Source organism: Sorex fumeus, unplaced genomic scaffold (genome assembly GCF_029834395.1).
Source record: "Sorex fumeus unplaced genomic scaffold, SorFum_2.1 ptg000086l, whole genome shotgun sequence".
NCBI lineage: Eukaryota > Metazoa > Chordata > Mammalia > Eulipotyphla > Soricidae > Sorex > Sorex fumeus.
The window spans coordinates 40606932-40622265 of record NW_026606143.1 but is presented as its reverse complement, the minus strand read 5'-3'; the positions used below and the strand labels follow the sequence as shown (position 1 = coordinate 40622265).

General features: G+C 52.4%; 1 protein-coding gene across 3 annotated transcripts; it reads left to right on the top strand.

The window, feature by feature from the left end:
- The first annotated feature begins 1523 nt into the window (after positions 1-1523).
- MSL3 (MSL complex subunit 3) lies at positions 1524-15130 on the top strand. Of its 3 annotated transcripts, none has more exons than XM_056131146.1 (14): positions 1524-1656; positions 2821-2903; positions 3315-3410; positions 3717-3814; positions 4558-4640; positions 5213-5335; positions 5892-6052; positions 6415-6477; positions 6850-7008; positions 8490-8752; positions 9570-9679; positions 12562-12661; positions 12972-13056; positions 14321-15130. In XM_056131146.1, exons 1-14 carry the CDS (start codon positions 1555-1557, stop codon positions 14418-14420), a joined length of 1626 nt encoding a protein of 541 aa, XP_055987121.1. In that variant the 5' UTR covers positions 1524-1554; the 3' UTR covers positions 14421-15130. The 3 variants fall into 3 exon arrangements, with proteins under 3 accessions (XP_055987121.1, XP_055987120.1, XP_055987122.1); XM_056131145.1 differs by having other exon boundaries at positions 4558-4643; XM_056131147.1 differs by lacking the exon at positions 6415-6477 and having other exon boundaries at positions 4558-4643.
- Positions 15131-15334: the final 204 nt, after the last annotated feature.

Below are 15334 nucleotides of genomic sequence, written 5' to 3'. Positions count from 1 at the left end.
CCATTTCTGGGGAACTTCCCCAGCCAGTACCATCTACTCTCATCCCTGAGAAACCGCAGCCCAGAGACAGCTCTGTGGTTGGCCGATTTTGGGCCACACCCAGCACTGCTTGGGGCTTACTCTGACTCGGAGCTCAGCAGGGAGCAGTTCCGATGGGGGTTGGGGTGGGGTTAGAATCGGACACAGACAGCCTGCAAGGTGAGCGCCCTCCCTGCTGTGCTGGCACTGTGGCCCTAGAGAAGTGGCTCTCATTCTGGATTTTGCAACGTTTGAGGATTTATGGCAGACAATCTGTCTCCTCCCCACCCCCCCCAACCTGGCCCACTAAAATCCCTCTGCTTTGGGCCTATGGATTTCTTTCTTTTTTTGCTTTTTGGGTCATACCCGGCAATGCACAGGGGGTCATTCCTGGCTTTGCACTCAGGAATTACTCTGGCCGGTGCTTGGGGGACCATATGGGATGCTGGGAATCGAACCCGGGTCAGCCGCATGTAAGGAAAATGCCTTACCCGCTGTACTATTGCTCCAGCCCCCCCCCCCCCCCAACCCATGGATTTCTCACGCACCCAGCTAAGATGTCCGGAAACCTGCACATGTACTAAGCTGACTCCACCCCTCTCCCTCACATCCAATGGGTCAATGAGTTTGTGGCGTTTATTTCGTAACGCTGTCATCTGTTTACTGATGGATGCGATAAATATTTGTTACCAGAAGCATCCAAAGATGAGCTGGGTGAGATATTAGCTCCCTATCTCCCCCCACCCCACCAGGCGAATTCAAGTATCTTAAAGTGGGTATTTGCCATGGAAAAAAGCCCATTCCAGGGTATTGGAGCGAATGCTTGAAAGGCGATGTGCAGGGCCGGGAAGGAACAGGACGAGGGGGGATTCCTTGAGAGGAGCTCTAGGGTTTTCCTCTCAGCTACATCCAAGCTGAAATGCAGAGCTTGTTTACCCAGAAGCGGGAGGCATGTGCCAACCTTGGGAGACAAGATCTGAATCCAAAGCGTGGAGAACTGCCAGCTCGCGACCTGTCACTCTGCCTCCAAGCTGCAGCCTGTCTGTCACTGCACTGCCGAGCAAACTTCCCATCCCGCACAGGGCGGGGGTGCGCTTCGGGCCGTGTCCGCAGCCGTGGCCTGGGTTCGGCCAGCACGCCTGGGGCGCCCCCGCCTGTCCCTACGTCCCGGCTGCGGGCGCTGCGGTGGACTCGGAACACGGACCTCGTGTCCGTGCAGGGTCGCACCTGGGGAGCACTGCGGCAGATCGGTCACCTGCCCGCGGGCCCGGCGCTTGCTCGGCCGCTCGGCACCGAGTCCGGCGGCGCGTGCACCGGGGCGCGGACCCCGGGGCGGCGCGGACAGGTGGCTCAGAGGGTAGCGGCCTGACCCCGGCCACCGCCGGGCTCTGAGGGCGGGCACGGGGCGGGCTCCGCCGCGGCCTCGGCCAGTCCCGGTCCCGTCCCGCCGCCCCCGCCACCCCGCGCGGCCGCCGCCCCTCCCCCACGCGCGCGCCCCGCCCGCCGCGGAGCCGCGCCCCGTGCCGCGATGAGCAAATGAGCGCGAGCGGGGGCACGAGATGTCAGTTCCACTCTGGGGAGAAAGTGCTGTGCTTCGAGCCTGACCCCACCAAGGCGCGAGTGCTGTACGATGCCAAGGTGCCGCCGCGGAGGGCGCGGGAGGAGGCGCGTGGCCCGGGCGGCGCGGGCCCGGGAGGCGGCAGCGGCGGCGGCGGCAGCGGCGGCGCGGACCCGGGAAGCGGCGGGGCCGCGCGCTCCCCTAACTGGCTCCCGGGACCGCGCCTGCGCCTGCGCCTGCGCGCGCGGCCAGCAAGGGGCGTGCGCCTGCGCCTACGGCCAGCAGGGGGCGCGCGCTTGCGCGCAGGCGCGGGGAGAGGCGGGGCGGGGCGCTTCCGGTTCGGCGGTGGCCAGGGGGGAGTGCTGCGCAAGCGCAGCTGGCGCACGTGCCGTCGGGCCGATGGGGCGGCAGTTGGGGCCCGCCGCGCTTTCCGGAGCCCGGCGAGGGCCTCGCGTCCAGGAGGCCGCTGGCGGCTGGATTCCGTCGGCGTGTTAACGGTCTCCTCCGGTCCCCTCACAGGCAGACCCCGGGCCCAGCCGTAGCGCCCCAGTGCCGGGCGTGAGTGGCTACCTCGTGTCTCCGTAGGCCGCAGTGGCCCCGTCCCCAGGGACGGACGCCGGGGGGGTGGGGCCCCCGCTGCCGATCCCCGCGTCGTACCCTGGGCCTGTCCGCCAGCCGATGCCGGGAGGAGGCGCCTGAGCCCCCCCCACCCCGAGCGGCTCGGGGCCCGCTGGGAAACGGGGGTGGGGGTGGGCTTGGTTCTTGGTTGGGGGGTAGAGGGAGGCCAGGCCGGGCCTTCCCCATCGGGGCCCAGCCCCCCTTCTCGCGGTATGCCGGGTCGGGCCCGCATCGGCCCCAGGGGGAACCCCCCGCCGAGAAGTCTCGGGTGCTTGGGCCGCCGCGGCGCCCCGAAACTACAAGTCCCAGGTGTCCCCGGGTGGCGGCGCGGCGGCCCGGCCGCTCTCTAAGGACAAACGGGCCGGCCAATGGGCGCGCGGGCTGCGCGCGGTGTCACCGTGCGGGGCCAATCCCGCGCCGCGTGGAGGGATGTTTCCTATTTTGAGACATCCACTCAGGGAAAAAAAATGGAATTGAAAGGAAAAATGTTTCAACTCAGGCTCTCGGGCTAAAAAAGGAGAGAGAATGCTTTGTTTTCTCGGCCAAAAAGGTCCTAAGCGTCCCCAGTGCGGTGTCTAATAGCACAGACGGTTCTAGCGTTTGTGGCCGACATTTCCTGCTTTCAGATTGTCGATGTTATTATTGGGAAAGACGAGAAAGGCAGGAAGATTCCAGAATATCTGATCCATTTTAATGGTTGGAACCGAAGGTGAGTGCACTTGTTGGAGCGCACGGGGTCGTGGCAAACTTCTGTGTTCAGTTGTAGAAACGGTTGTGGGTCAGCTTTGTTTCCTGGTTGGTTGTGTGTGTGTGTGTGTGTGTGTGTGTGTGTGTGTCTTTGTCACTAAACCTTGCTCATTACTTTCAGTGTTTACTTGAAAGCAGCTGGTGCCGTTAGGAATCTCTGGAATTCTGGAAGCCCCCGTTTCTTTGTCTGAATGAGTCGTTTTTGTAGAGTTTATTTGCATCCTTTATTTGTGATTTTAGAAATGCTGCGGTCATTTTCTAAACTGAATAGTTCTGCAACCCTTTTCGTTTCTGTGAGGCGCTTTCAACAATTTTTTCCATATCAAAGAATGCTGAATTTTGCTTCCCCCCCCCCCTCTTTTTGTCTGATTAGTTGGGACCGATGGGCCGCTGAAGATCATGTACTTCGGGACACCGACGAAAATCGGAGATTACAGCGCAGATTGGCAAGAAAAGCTGTAGCTCGCTTGTAAGAATACAAAAGTCTTGCTATCGGTGTTTGATAGTCAGTGTGCTTGCTCTTTTTATATTCTTTAATCAGCCCTACTATATGACAAACAAGCAGGACTTTTTTAAAAAGTAACTATAATAGTTAATAGTTTCCATTGCTTTCTAAATAACTGCTCTTTTCTGAGAGGTTATGTTGCTGAAATGGAGATTATCATTTATATGCTAAAATTTAATAATTTTGGGGCACTTAAGAATCATAGTGAGATCTTTTTGTCTCAAGACTCATGCGAGTTGGTGTTGAATTTGTAAATTTGATGCTTTTCAGGAGAAGCTCAGGACGGAAGAAGCGGCGCTGCAGGTTGCCGGGTGTGGATTGTGTCTTAAAAAGCCTTCCTGTTGAAACTGATGAAAACGATGAAAACTGTGAGTGGCTGGACTTGACTGGACTCTGGCTAAAAAACCCTCAGTCCTGCTTCTCGCACACTGCAGGCTCTGTGGAGGCCAGGTTTTGTTAGAATTATAGTCAGGGGACACATTTGCAGCCCGTTGCATTGGTCTCTTCTGTGGATGACCAACTGGAGTGTCCAGAAGCCCATAATTAAATCTCACGAGTCAGGCTCCGGACCATGGCCAGCTGGGGCACTGACTGGTCCTCACCGCTCAGGGTTCCATTCTCAGCTTGTGTTCTCGGCACATCCTGGCCTTGGGGCCCACTTGGGAACGTCCAGGGGACCCACAGGACCCGGGGTTACTAAACACTTCCAGATCACTTGTGTGGTTCAGGGCCGCCGTTAAGTTGGTGTTCCGTTTCTCTCGGTGCATTTCCATTCTGAAAGACGTGTTTGCATGCAGCACATCAGATATATGCAGGACTGCATTTTCTTACTGCAGGCGCTCGAACACTCTTCACCTGAAAAACTGTTCTGTGTGGAAGGGTCAGGGAGGTCACAGGGACTTGTACAGTTTTGCTTTCTCTTTGGGGTGGGGGCCACACCTGCCTGTCTGGGGGAAATGCTCCTGCTGGCTTGGTGCTCAGAGGGTTGCTTGTGGGGGTGCTCGAGGGAGTGTGCAGTGCTAAGGATGGAATCCTGCATGCAAAGCATGTGCTTTCAGCCTTTCCCGGTCCCCAATAATGCCCTTTGCCTGATATCTTTTGTTTCACCTAGCAATAAGCACTTCCTCTGAGGACAGTAGTGAAGAAAAGGATGAAGAAATAAGTGAAGAAAGTGATATTGAAGGAAAGAGAGAAGTGGTATAAAGTTTTCATTATAAAAACTGTCTTGGGTATAGATTTTAGCGGTACTGATTTTAATGGTAAAATTCTCCAGCTGTGAATTATTCCGTAAGAACACATTTTTCAGGCCACATAGTCCAAAGTTGTACTTGATATACGGGGGAAGCATCTCATGGGAACTTACTGTATGAGCCACTCACCTGCTCTTTATACACAAAGCATCCTCACAAATCACAGCTGCCTATTTCTTGCCAATGAAATGGTGAATTTGGTTTTTTTCTGTCTTTATAATGGGGATTTGCTCGATTCAGTGTTGCTTATTAGAGTTTTGTCTCTGCTGCTCTCGAAGTGAACATCAATCCCACTGATGAGTTGACGTGGGGAAGGGATGAATGCAGGCCACTCACGGAGGCCCGGAATTGCTTTTGAGGCCTCAAACGGGCTTTGCAGTAGAAGCTGTGCACACGTTCCATTCCTGGCGTAACTCTAAGGATCCCCTTAGGCTCGCTTCATGGCAGGCTTTCCTGTCTAACGCTTTCTTGGGACGAGTGTTTGAAGTCGTTAAAATGAGAATTGTGCTGTTGCAGAAGGAAGAACCAGAGCTGCACCCTAAAAGGGAGATGGAAGAGAGAAGCATAACTATAGAGATCCCCGAGGTTCTGAAGAAGAAGCTGGAAGACGATTGTTACTATATCAACAGGAGGAAACGGGTATACAGGGAGAACACCAAACAGAGATTCGTGGTAGAGCTCGTTATGTCGCCCTCTCTGGCGATCACAGTCTCCAGCGATGGAGAGTCTTGGAGCAGTGATACCTCTTAAGTTTTGGCCTGACTCAGGTTGTTGTCAGAGTTCTCTGGGAATAGTGCTCCGCTGCCCATGCAGGGGAAGCACAGTTGCCCTCCGCCCTGGCTGCCCTTACTGCCCTCCAGGGAGCTTCGCAAACCCCCGACGGCCCAGGCGGCCGCCAAAAGCTTTCAGCGTAATTGGTCTGTGGCGGGGGTTGGCTGTGGATCTAGCGTTGGAGGCTCACGGGTGGTTCGGTTGAGGTCCACTGGTTTCCGAAGTAACACGGTCAGCTCCAGGGGGATGTGGTCGGAACGCGACCAAACGGAGCGCTTCAGGACCTCCTTATCGAAAAGATTCTCGGAACAGAGTTGGCTTTGCTTTTGAGCTAAAAAGTGCTAAAGACTAGACCAGGGTTTCTTGGAATATATGGTATATACAATGGGATGCATAAATCAAATGTCTATATTATTGTTAACAGTTAGTGAAACTTCCATGCCAGACCAACATCATAACTATTTTGGAATCGTATGTGAAGCATTTTGCTATAAATGCAGCCTTTTCAGCCAGTGAGAGGCCTCGTCACCATCATGTTATGCCACACTCCAACATGAATGTGCATTATGTCCCTGCAGAAAAGAAGTGAGTCGGGTGGGAGGGGATTGGTGTTTCATGGTTCTCTCTTTGTATAGTAGGGAAGTGACTAATATGGTAACCCTGTCTCCATTTCAGTCGTCCGCAATTTATTTCATTTGTCACTTGATAATCGAGCCTGTACCAACTCAGTAACAAAGCGAACCTGAAAGTATTGTCCCGTTCTGTGACTGTCCGCGTATGTGGTCTGGGTGCGTGGGGTCTCCGCGCTGCCTCCGCATCGAGACCAGTACAGTTTTTTTTTCTCGGTTATATAATTGAGGAGAGCTAATTCTTTTGCCTTGAGAAGCACCAGAATGAAAGATGAGCATTTTATCAAAGCTTCTTTACAATCAGGTCTTTTATTCCAGTCAGGGCAATCGTCCTCGTAATCTGCTTTGCACACGTGACCCAGCTGGAGGCGAGTCAGACAGGTAGATGTTGGAGTTGAAGCAAGGGTTAGGAGGAGTTCAGGGGGGTGGTCCCTGGTCGCTCCCAGTGTTTGGGGTCTGTCCACCTTCCGCAGCACAGGCTTCCTGGGCTGCTCGTTGGCACTGAACTGTTTCTTTTGTGTTCAGTGTGGTAAGTTAAAATGACCAGTGCACTTTCTGCACTTTCTAGTATAGCTCTATGTTCCCACGTCCTTATCGTTAGCACCTATAAATTAATTGCATTCTCGATCTGTGTAGCTGTTAATATATAGTATTTGACACTCTCCCTGGCTAAAAAAAAAAAAGCGCGACTTCCTTGTTTGGCAGTTGGGAAAGCCTTTCACGGATCTAATTGCGTGTTTCTCGTCCTCTCAGTGTTGACCTTTGTAAGGAGATGGTGGATGGATTACGAATAACCTTCGATTATACTCTTCCGTTGGTTTTGCTCTATCCGTATGAACAAGTTCAGTATAAAAAGGTGACCTCATCCAAATTTTTTCTTCCGATTAAGGAAAGTGCCACAAACTCTAATAGGTAAGTGACGCAGCCTGCGCGGTGCAAATAGTTCACTGTGGTTCTGGAGGGAGCCCCTCGACCCCACGGCCAGGCGAAGTCTTCTGGCCCTCTCAGATGCTTCTGAAGGAGTTGGCACAGTGCGGATTCCAGCCCGGGGAACGGTTTTGAGGAGCTTTTTGTTTCAAATTTTATTCTTGAATCACCGTGATATAAGTTAGAAAGTTGTTCACTGAGTGTCAGTTTTATAATGTTCCAATGCCTGTCCCTTCACATGGACATTCCCCAGCACCCATGTCCCCAGTTTTCCTCCCACCCGTCCCCCCTGCCCATGCTACGTCTCTCTTCTGTGTATCTCTCTCTCTCTCTCCCTCTCCCCCATCTCCCCCTTCCTCAGTTTCCTTTCAGGCACTGTGGTTTGCAGTGGTGTTACCGAGAGGGTATCCTGCATATCACTTTCCCTCCTTTTCAGCACTCAGTCTGTGTACCGTGTGACCATTTCCAACTGTCACTGTCTCTGCGGTCCCTTCTCTGTCCTGACTTCCCTGTCCCCCGCACGCTTTCGTGACCAGCTTTCGACCATAGACCAGTCCTCCGGGCTCTCGTTTCTACCGTCTTTGGGTATTACTCACATACAATGTTTTTGTTACACCCCACAAATGAGCACAGTCGTCCTCCGTCTGTCCCTCTCCGTGTGACTCATTTCTCCAGCTTGAGACTCTGTGTCCACCCCTGTATAAGCAAATTTCATGACTTCGTTTTTCCAAATGGCAGCTGTTGGGGTTTGGAGTCGCTCTTGCCTTCTCGGCAGGCGGCCGGTGAGACAGAGGTTAGGCACTGACGCACTAGCTCTCTGGTGGGGCGTCGGCCCTGCAGTTGGCTGGCCACCTTGCTGCCACCACACTTTCCCCTCAGCAACCAAATATGCGCAGATCTATTCTTTCTGGATGGGAGGGGTCCCCACAGGGCAAGTCTGCCCCTTTCCAAGCTACCTCCGTGTGTCCGTCGCGGCCCTTCCTGGGTGCGGCTGGCCCCAGGGTTCGCCCCCTGCCTGGGCGCGCTCACCCTCGCCACCCCCTCCCCGCCCCCTCTCTGCTTGGTGACCTTGGTCCCTTCTAGACTGACATTCTCGTTTTCGCGCCAGGCGTCACTCACTGCGGACCAGCCCTTGTCCCCGTGCCCAGGTCCAGACCTGGCTGCTCCCTGTGTCTGGGAGTCTGGGGCGGGTCCTTCCCCCTGAACCTTTCCCCTTCCTGGCCTCGGATTTGGAGCCTGTGCCCTGGACTGCAAGGGTGACGGTTGAGCTGCAGCCTGGTGTGGGCCCGCTAGGTGGCAGTGGCGCTCTCCCCTGGAGATGGTGTGTGCCTGCGCCGGCAGTGCTCAGCCTCCCCTTGGCCCCGGGAACTGTTTGTCCCAGCGCTGTGCCCTGGGACAGCGCTGTGCCGGTTCCGTGCTGGGAGGCGGTCCGGCATAGGGGGGGGCGTGCTCTCTGTGTCCTGCAGGAACCAGGAGGAGCTCTCTCCTAGCCCCCCTCTGTTGAACCCGTCCACGCCGCAGTCCACGGAGAGCCAGCCCACGTCGGGGGAGCCCGCCACCCCCAAGAGACGCAAAGCCGAGCCCGAAGCCCTGCAGTCTCTGAGGCGCTCCACGCGCCACTCGGCCAGCTGCGACAGACTGTCGGAGAGCAGTGCGTCGCCACAGCCCAAGCGCCGGCAGCAGGACACGTCCGCCAACATGCCCAAACTCTTCCTGCACCTGGAGAAGAGTAGGTCACCGAAGACAGGCCGGGCACCCCCCGGGAGGGCACGGCTACCTCGCGGGGGGTAGAGGGGCTCGGCCAGCCCTGGCCTGCTCTGCCCGGCAGCCAGTTCCTGCTGCTTGTCCCGGGCAATCATACAGCACGGGGTGTGCTGTCGGCACCTCTGGCACTTCATGTGTTTTCCAGGGAGAGCTGTCAGTACTTGATTTCATTTTGAAGGGTGGGAGCAGGTTTGCCACACCCGGCAGTGCTCAGGGATCACCCCTGCTGCTGGTGGGGGACCGTTAGTGATGCCCGGGATTGAGGCAGGGTTGGCTCCATGCGAAGCCAGCGTTTATCCCTGGACTAGATCTCCAGCCCTCAGCACTTGGTTTATTGATTTATTTATGTTTGGTTTTGGGGGGACACATCCAGTGGTGCTCAGGGTTATTCCTGGCGCTGCACTCAGGAATTATTCCTGGTGGAGATCAGGACGCGTATGGGATGCCGGGGATGGAACCTGGGTTGTCTGTGTGCTGTTGTTCTGGCCCCAGTACTTGATTTCTTTTTTTTTTAAATTTTTTATTAGTGAATCACCGTGAGGTACAGTTAACAGACTTACAAACTTTCGTGCTTGCGTTTCAGTCACACAGTGATCCAGTACCCATCCCTCCAGTACTTGATTTCGTGGTGTGTTTTGTTGTTGTTGCCAAAATAGGTACTGGGTACTGCCTTTTGTAACAGGGAGTTTCACTTGTTAGAGATGGGTAGTTTCTCCGCCCTGTGCCTGGTCTTGTGGCGGGCTTGGATGCAGACTGATAATTCCCCTCTTTTCCCTTTGAAGAGACACCCGTGCATAGCAGATCTTCCTCGCCTGTTCCTCTGACTCCGAGCAAGGAAGGGAACACTGTGTTTGCTGGCTTTGAAGGCAGAAGAACTAATGAAATAAATGAGGTAAAAAGCTAGCATTGATCTTCCTTTCCTGGTTCTTTCTCTCCTTAGTCCCCGGGAAGGGGTAGCAGGGAGCGACGTGTTTCCTTGGAAGTGTTGGGTGGCTGTGTAAATGGGTAAAATTGCTCATATGATCATGCACAAAATAGGGCCTTGGGTTTCTAAAATGAGAAAATCATTAGGAGTCTATACTTACACTTACTGTCTTTTCCGTCTTTGGTTTTTGGGCCACACTCCACGGTGCTCAGGACTTTCTCCTGGCTCTGCACTCAGGGTCACTCCTGCCGTGGCCGGGGGGACCATCTGGGGTCCTGGGTATTGAACCCAGCTCAGACCTGTGCAGTAATGTCCTACCTGTTGGACTTCAGCTCTGGCCCTGGCTCATTTTAAAAATACCAGTAAGCGGGGCTGGAGCAATAGCACAGCGGGTAGGGCGTTTGTTTGCCTTGCACGACCTGGGTTCGATTCCCAGCATCCCATATGGTCCCCCAAGCACCTCCAGGAGTGATTCCTGAGTGCAAAGCCAGGAATAACCCCTGAGCATTGCCGGGTGTGACCCAAAAAATAAAAAAAAAAAACAGTAAGCAAGCACAGTTACTGAAGGGTGAGCTTTTTTGGATATTGGCCATACTCAGCAGTGTCAGGACTTTCTCCTGCCCAGGGATCAGATCTCTCTGTGCTCAGGAGGCAATACTTGGTGCCAGGGATCGAACCTGGGTTGGCTCTATGCGAGGCCCGTACCTTACCCGCCGTCCTGTCTTCTCACCTTCAAGTATTTCACTATGTAGGACAGGTGCTCAGCCACTTTTCTGCAGAAGGCCGGAGAAGAACTATTTGAGGCTTTGTGAGCCTCCTGGTCTCCGTCTGGTCTCTTGGACCAGGTGCGAGGGCTGTGGCTGACCCTGGAGAAGTTGGAATACCCTGTTTGCTTAGAGTGATGTTGAGAGGTGGTCAGGAAACTTCTAGGCAGTTCCTTCTGGAACACTTTGGTGCTAGTATTTAAGGGTATGTTGAGATACTCTGACATTTTGAGGCATCTGAATAGTCCAGCTCTGGGTTGCTGTGTGGACTTGGCATCTGTTGGTGACAGTATAGCCTCTTGCCCTTGTGAAAAAGAATTCCAAACTTACTTGGCCATAACAACCGCCTTTGCAGGAAAAAAATCACTCAGTGGGGGCTAGAGCAATAGCACAGTGGGTAGGGCATTTGCCTTGCACATAGCTGACCCAGGTTCGATTCCCAGCATCCCATAGGGTCCCCCGAGCACCTTTAGGAGTAATTCCTGAGTGCATGAGCCAGGAGTAACCCCTGTGCATCGCTGAGTGTGACCCAAAAAACAAACAAACCAAAAAAAATCACTCAGCAGCCCCTCGAAATTACCATTTTGAAGCAGGCACCTTGCCTTCTTCCAGAGTGCGGGACTGGCTTCAGAAAACAGATCAGGAAGCACTGTTCTAGGCCCTGGGCTTCAGGCTTTCATCTGGAAGCAAATTTGCTTCCAGGCCAGTAAAGCCTGCCCCATAAAGTTGCTGCTTCATAACTTTGCGTGCGCCCCACAGGTGACCGCCGTCCTGGTGGAACCAGTAACCCAGACTGCGGGTCTGGCGGGCCTGGGCGTTGACTCTGGGAGAGCGCTTGCCCATCTGGGGTGAGGCCTTGGCCTCCGTCCCTGGCACTACCAAAGGGAGACTGCCCCCATGGCCCCGCACCTGCTGCATGCGCTGAGCGCTGGGGTGAAAGGATTGTTCCTGGCACTGCGTTCAGGGACCACATCGGGTGCTGGGGGTGGAACCCGGGTCAGCCTGGTGCGAGGCGCACACCCTACCTGCCGTATAATCATTCTGTTTCCAAGCTTACATTTATTTTGATGTAGGGGCATATTTTTTCCTCTACACACACAGTTGTCAGTTTTTAGGTGATTAGAAGTATCTCCGAGTTCCCAAAGAAGTTAGATGTATTTATCTTCTTATATTTTAAATAAGTGAATTGAGTTATTTTATTTTTGTTTAGGGTTTTTTTTAGCTCTTTGTGGGCAACACCTGCTGACTCTGTGCTCAGGGGTCACATCTGGCGGGGCGTGCAGGACGCTCTGGGTTGCTGGAGATTGAATCCGGGTTTGCCACATGCAAAGCCAGCTCTCTGCCTGCTGTACTTGCCCTCCAACCCTCCTGTGATTTATTTAAAAAGCTAAGCTGTTTGGAAGAAATGATGGGAAACTTTTTTTTTTGCTTTTTGGGTCACACCCAGCAATGCTCAGGGGTTCCTCCTGGCTCTGCACTCAGGAATTACACCTGGTGGTGCTTGGGGGACTATCTGGGATGCTGGGAATCGAACCCAGGTTGGCCGCGTGCAAGGCAAATGCCCTATCCACTGTACTATCACTCTGATCCCAATGATGGGAAACTCTTACCGTACAAACTAGTGAGCAGTCTCTGTCTAGAAAGTACACGTATTGTCAATGGAAAAGCACCAAATATTGGTCTCTCCTAGATAGATTTGGAGGCATTTCATTTCACACCTTATCTTAGAGATCGTTGACTTTTCTGCACAGGTGGGTTGAACTGGGTGTTTTTATAGTTCGCTCTTCAGCATCCTAGGTTGGAGCCTTCCACATTCCTGGCTCATGCCCGCAGACAGCGATCATGGGAAGTCCGATGGGTGGCTGAGCACTTCCCTGGAGTTTCAACGTTTGCTCTTGTATCAGTTCCTGGGGTGGTAGAGGACAGGCTCGGGCGTGGAAGTCACATCTGCTCTGTGACTTTAAGCCGCTGCTGTGAGACCACGAAAGCCGGTGTACATCTGCCAGGATTCCAGATGCCGTCATCTGTCGGTAGCTGAGTGTTCAGATAGAATAATAAAGCGCTATTTTCTTAACGCTTTTCTAGGTACTTTCCTGGAAACTTGTGCCTGAAAGTTACCCCCCGAGTGACCAGCCGCCTCCAGCCTCATTTATTTATGGGGCACAACACTTGCTGCGATTGTTCGGTAACAAATCCCCCCCCCCCTTTACACTTTGATTTTAACTGAAGTTAGCCTGTTAGCTTAGGTGCATCCTCTGACACTTTGAGGAAAATCTTTGAAAGGGGACTTCTTCCCCCACAGAGCACTGAATGAATCTTAATTTTTGTCAAAACGGTAATATTTGTACCGCTCCTCTGTTTAGCAGATGTTTTGGCTGTGTTTGATAATGTAGATGTGAGTTTGAATAAAGAGAAAGTGGTCCAGAGGGTCCCCGACGTGGCCTGCACATGGCCATTCTACAGTTGGAAATGGTCTTGCTTTGTTTGTACTGCAGTGAAACTTCCGGAAATTCTTGGGAAGATGTCCTTCGCCGAGAAGAATCTGAAGGCTTTATTGAAGCACTTTGATCTCTTTCTGAGGTATTTGTAATTATTTTAAAACCTTCTGCCGGGACTGGAGCAATAGCACAACGGCTAGGGCATTTGCCTTGAACTCGACCGACCCGGGTTCGATTCCCAGCATCCGATATGGTCCCCCAAGCACCGCCAGGACTAATTCCTGAGTGCAGAGCCAGGAGTAACCCTGAGTATCGCCGGTGTGACCCAAAAAGCAAAAAAAGAAAAAAAAGACTCGCCTTTCTAACACGGCTGCTTCAGTGCAGCCTGACCTAAGTAGCTGCTTCCAACTAGAATTGTAATATGGGGAGATTTTGGCATTTTCTTTCCCCCCATAATTTATCCAGTGTGAATCAAGGCTTTTCGTTTTGCCACAGGAATCCAATTAGCCATTAACAGGATAGAAAAAAGTTTTCTCTAATAGACGGGATTAAGATTGATAATTTAGTTTTACATGTTGTGTAGGAGGAACTGAAGAAAGGGTATAACTTTTCTTTGTACATACTCAAACTTGAGTTGTTTCTGGCTTTTGGATTCCGGGCTGCACCAAACGATGCTCAGGCCTGCTCAGGACTCTGCACTCAGTGATCACTTTGGTGAGAAGCCGGGGGTCAAAGCTGGGTTCACTGTGTGCGAGGCAAGTGCCCTGATGGCTGTACTATCTCTTTGGCCCCCTAGAGTTTTTGCTAAGGGCTTACTTCTGTTTTAAAAAACGTATTGAGGGGCTGGAGCAATAGCACAGTGGGTAGGGTGTTTGACTTGCACGCGGCTGACCCGGGTTCGATTCCCAGCATCCCATTGGGCCCTCTGAGTACCGCCAGGAGTAATTCCTGAGTGCAGAGCCAGGAGGAACCCCTGTGCATCGCTGGGTGTGACTCAAAAAGCAAAAAAAAAAAGGCTCAAAGTTGTTCCTGATTGAGTTTCAGCTGTACAGTGCCCAAGCACCTATCCCTTACCCGGGCCCCAGGTTTTTCTCTAAGGCTTGCACCAGGAAGTGTAGAAAAAAGCCTTGAGTTTCTTATTTTAAGGGTTTCTGTACTAAGACTGCCACCTAGTGGAATTTTGGTTCTAATTCTCTTTGTACAGTTCATGAAAGGCTTCTATGAACGAGTGATTAACATATAAACCAGATAGTAGCGTGGGTGGAAGTCACCTCTATAGGGAAATCACAACCACCTTCTTCCTTTGTCTAATGTAAACATGAGAGCGTCCGGAAGCTCAGCTTTGACTTCCTGGTATTTTGCCCGACCTGTGATCATCACCGGGACCTCTGTTTCCCTTCTTGCAGGTTTCTAGCTGAGTACCATGATGACTTCTTCCCAGAGTCTGCCTACGTGGCCGCCTGCGAGGCGCACTACAGCACCAAAAACCCCAGAGCGATCTACTGACGTTTCGGGGTTCTGGAACAATTGCTTCTCTCCTAGCTTTGTAGAGAGCTAGGAGTTGGTGGACCTTCCTTCCACAGTGGCTGGGGTGGGGACGGGGGGCTTCCAGTAGGGGCAGGCCCATTTGTTTGAGTTGTTTTCATATTTAAATGTTTTCTTTCGGGGGGGCACAGTACCCGGTAGTGCTCAGGACCTCTCCCGACAGTGCTCGGGGGATCATACGGTGCTGGGGATTGAATCCGGGCCTCCCACATGTGAAGCATGTGCTCTAGCCCTTTGATCCATCTCCCTTCCTGAAGTTATTTCTGTTACGGATTACTTCCTGGGTGCCTGAAAGGGCTCTAATATGTGACCTCTGCCATTGTATTCATGAAAACTGTAATGGCAGGAAAAGAGCTATACTGATGCATATACATTTTACAGAATGGAATTGCATACAGTAGACTATTTCAGTAGTTGTTAGTTATTTGTTAGCGATAATATTTTATAGTTATTTGTTAGCAGCAACTAGAATTCATTTACAAACTCCTTGGCTGTGTAACTGCCCAGCAATTTGCAGTTTTGCTTAGAAATCGCAGTGTACTACCAACATACCTTGGAGTTGATACTGATAGCAAAAAATCCATAAAGCTATCCATTTATTTGCTTGTTACAGTTCATCTTCTGTAAAACTTTATTTTTACCGATTTAAATAAAGCTTTGCTTGTGTTGGAGATTTTACAGCTATCCTTTATTGTGTCATGTTACGGCTCCCTTTCTGTAAAATGCTATTTTTCGTGATCTAAATAAAGCCTCGCCGATCTTGTTGTAAAGAGCCAGGAGAGAAGAGTTGACTGTCGCCCTGTCCTCTTTATCAGGGACAGTCAGGCTTGGAGAAATTTTGTTCTGTGCCTGTCTGTGCCTCTTTTTTTTTTTTT

What these genes read in the sequence shown, in the direction of transcription:
- MSL3 (XM_056131145.1), top strand. Translation starts at nt 1,555, where the DNA reads ATGAGCGCGAGCGGGGGCACGAGATGTCAGTTCCACTCTGGGGAGAAA. An exon ending in AGAAAAGCTGTAGCTCGCTT is followed by an intron (nt 3,411 to 3,716) that starts GTAAGAATACAA and finishes GATGCTTTTCAG; the next exon opens with GAGAAGCTCAGGACGGAAGA. An exon ending in CTTCCTGCACCTGGAGAAGA is followed by an intron (nt 8,753 to 9,569) that starts GTAGGTCACCGA and finishes TTCCCTTTGAAG; the next exon opens with AGACACCCGTGCATAGCAGA.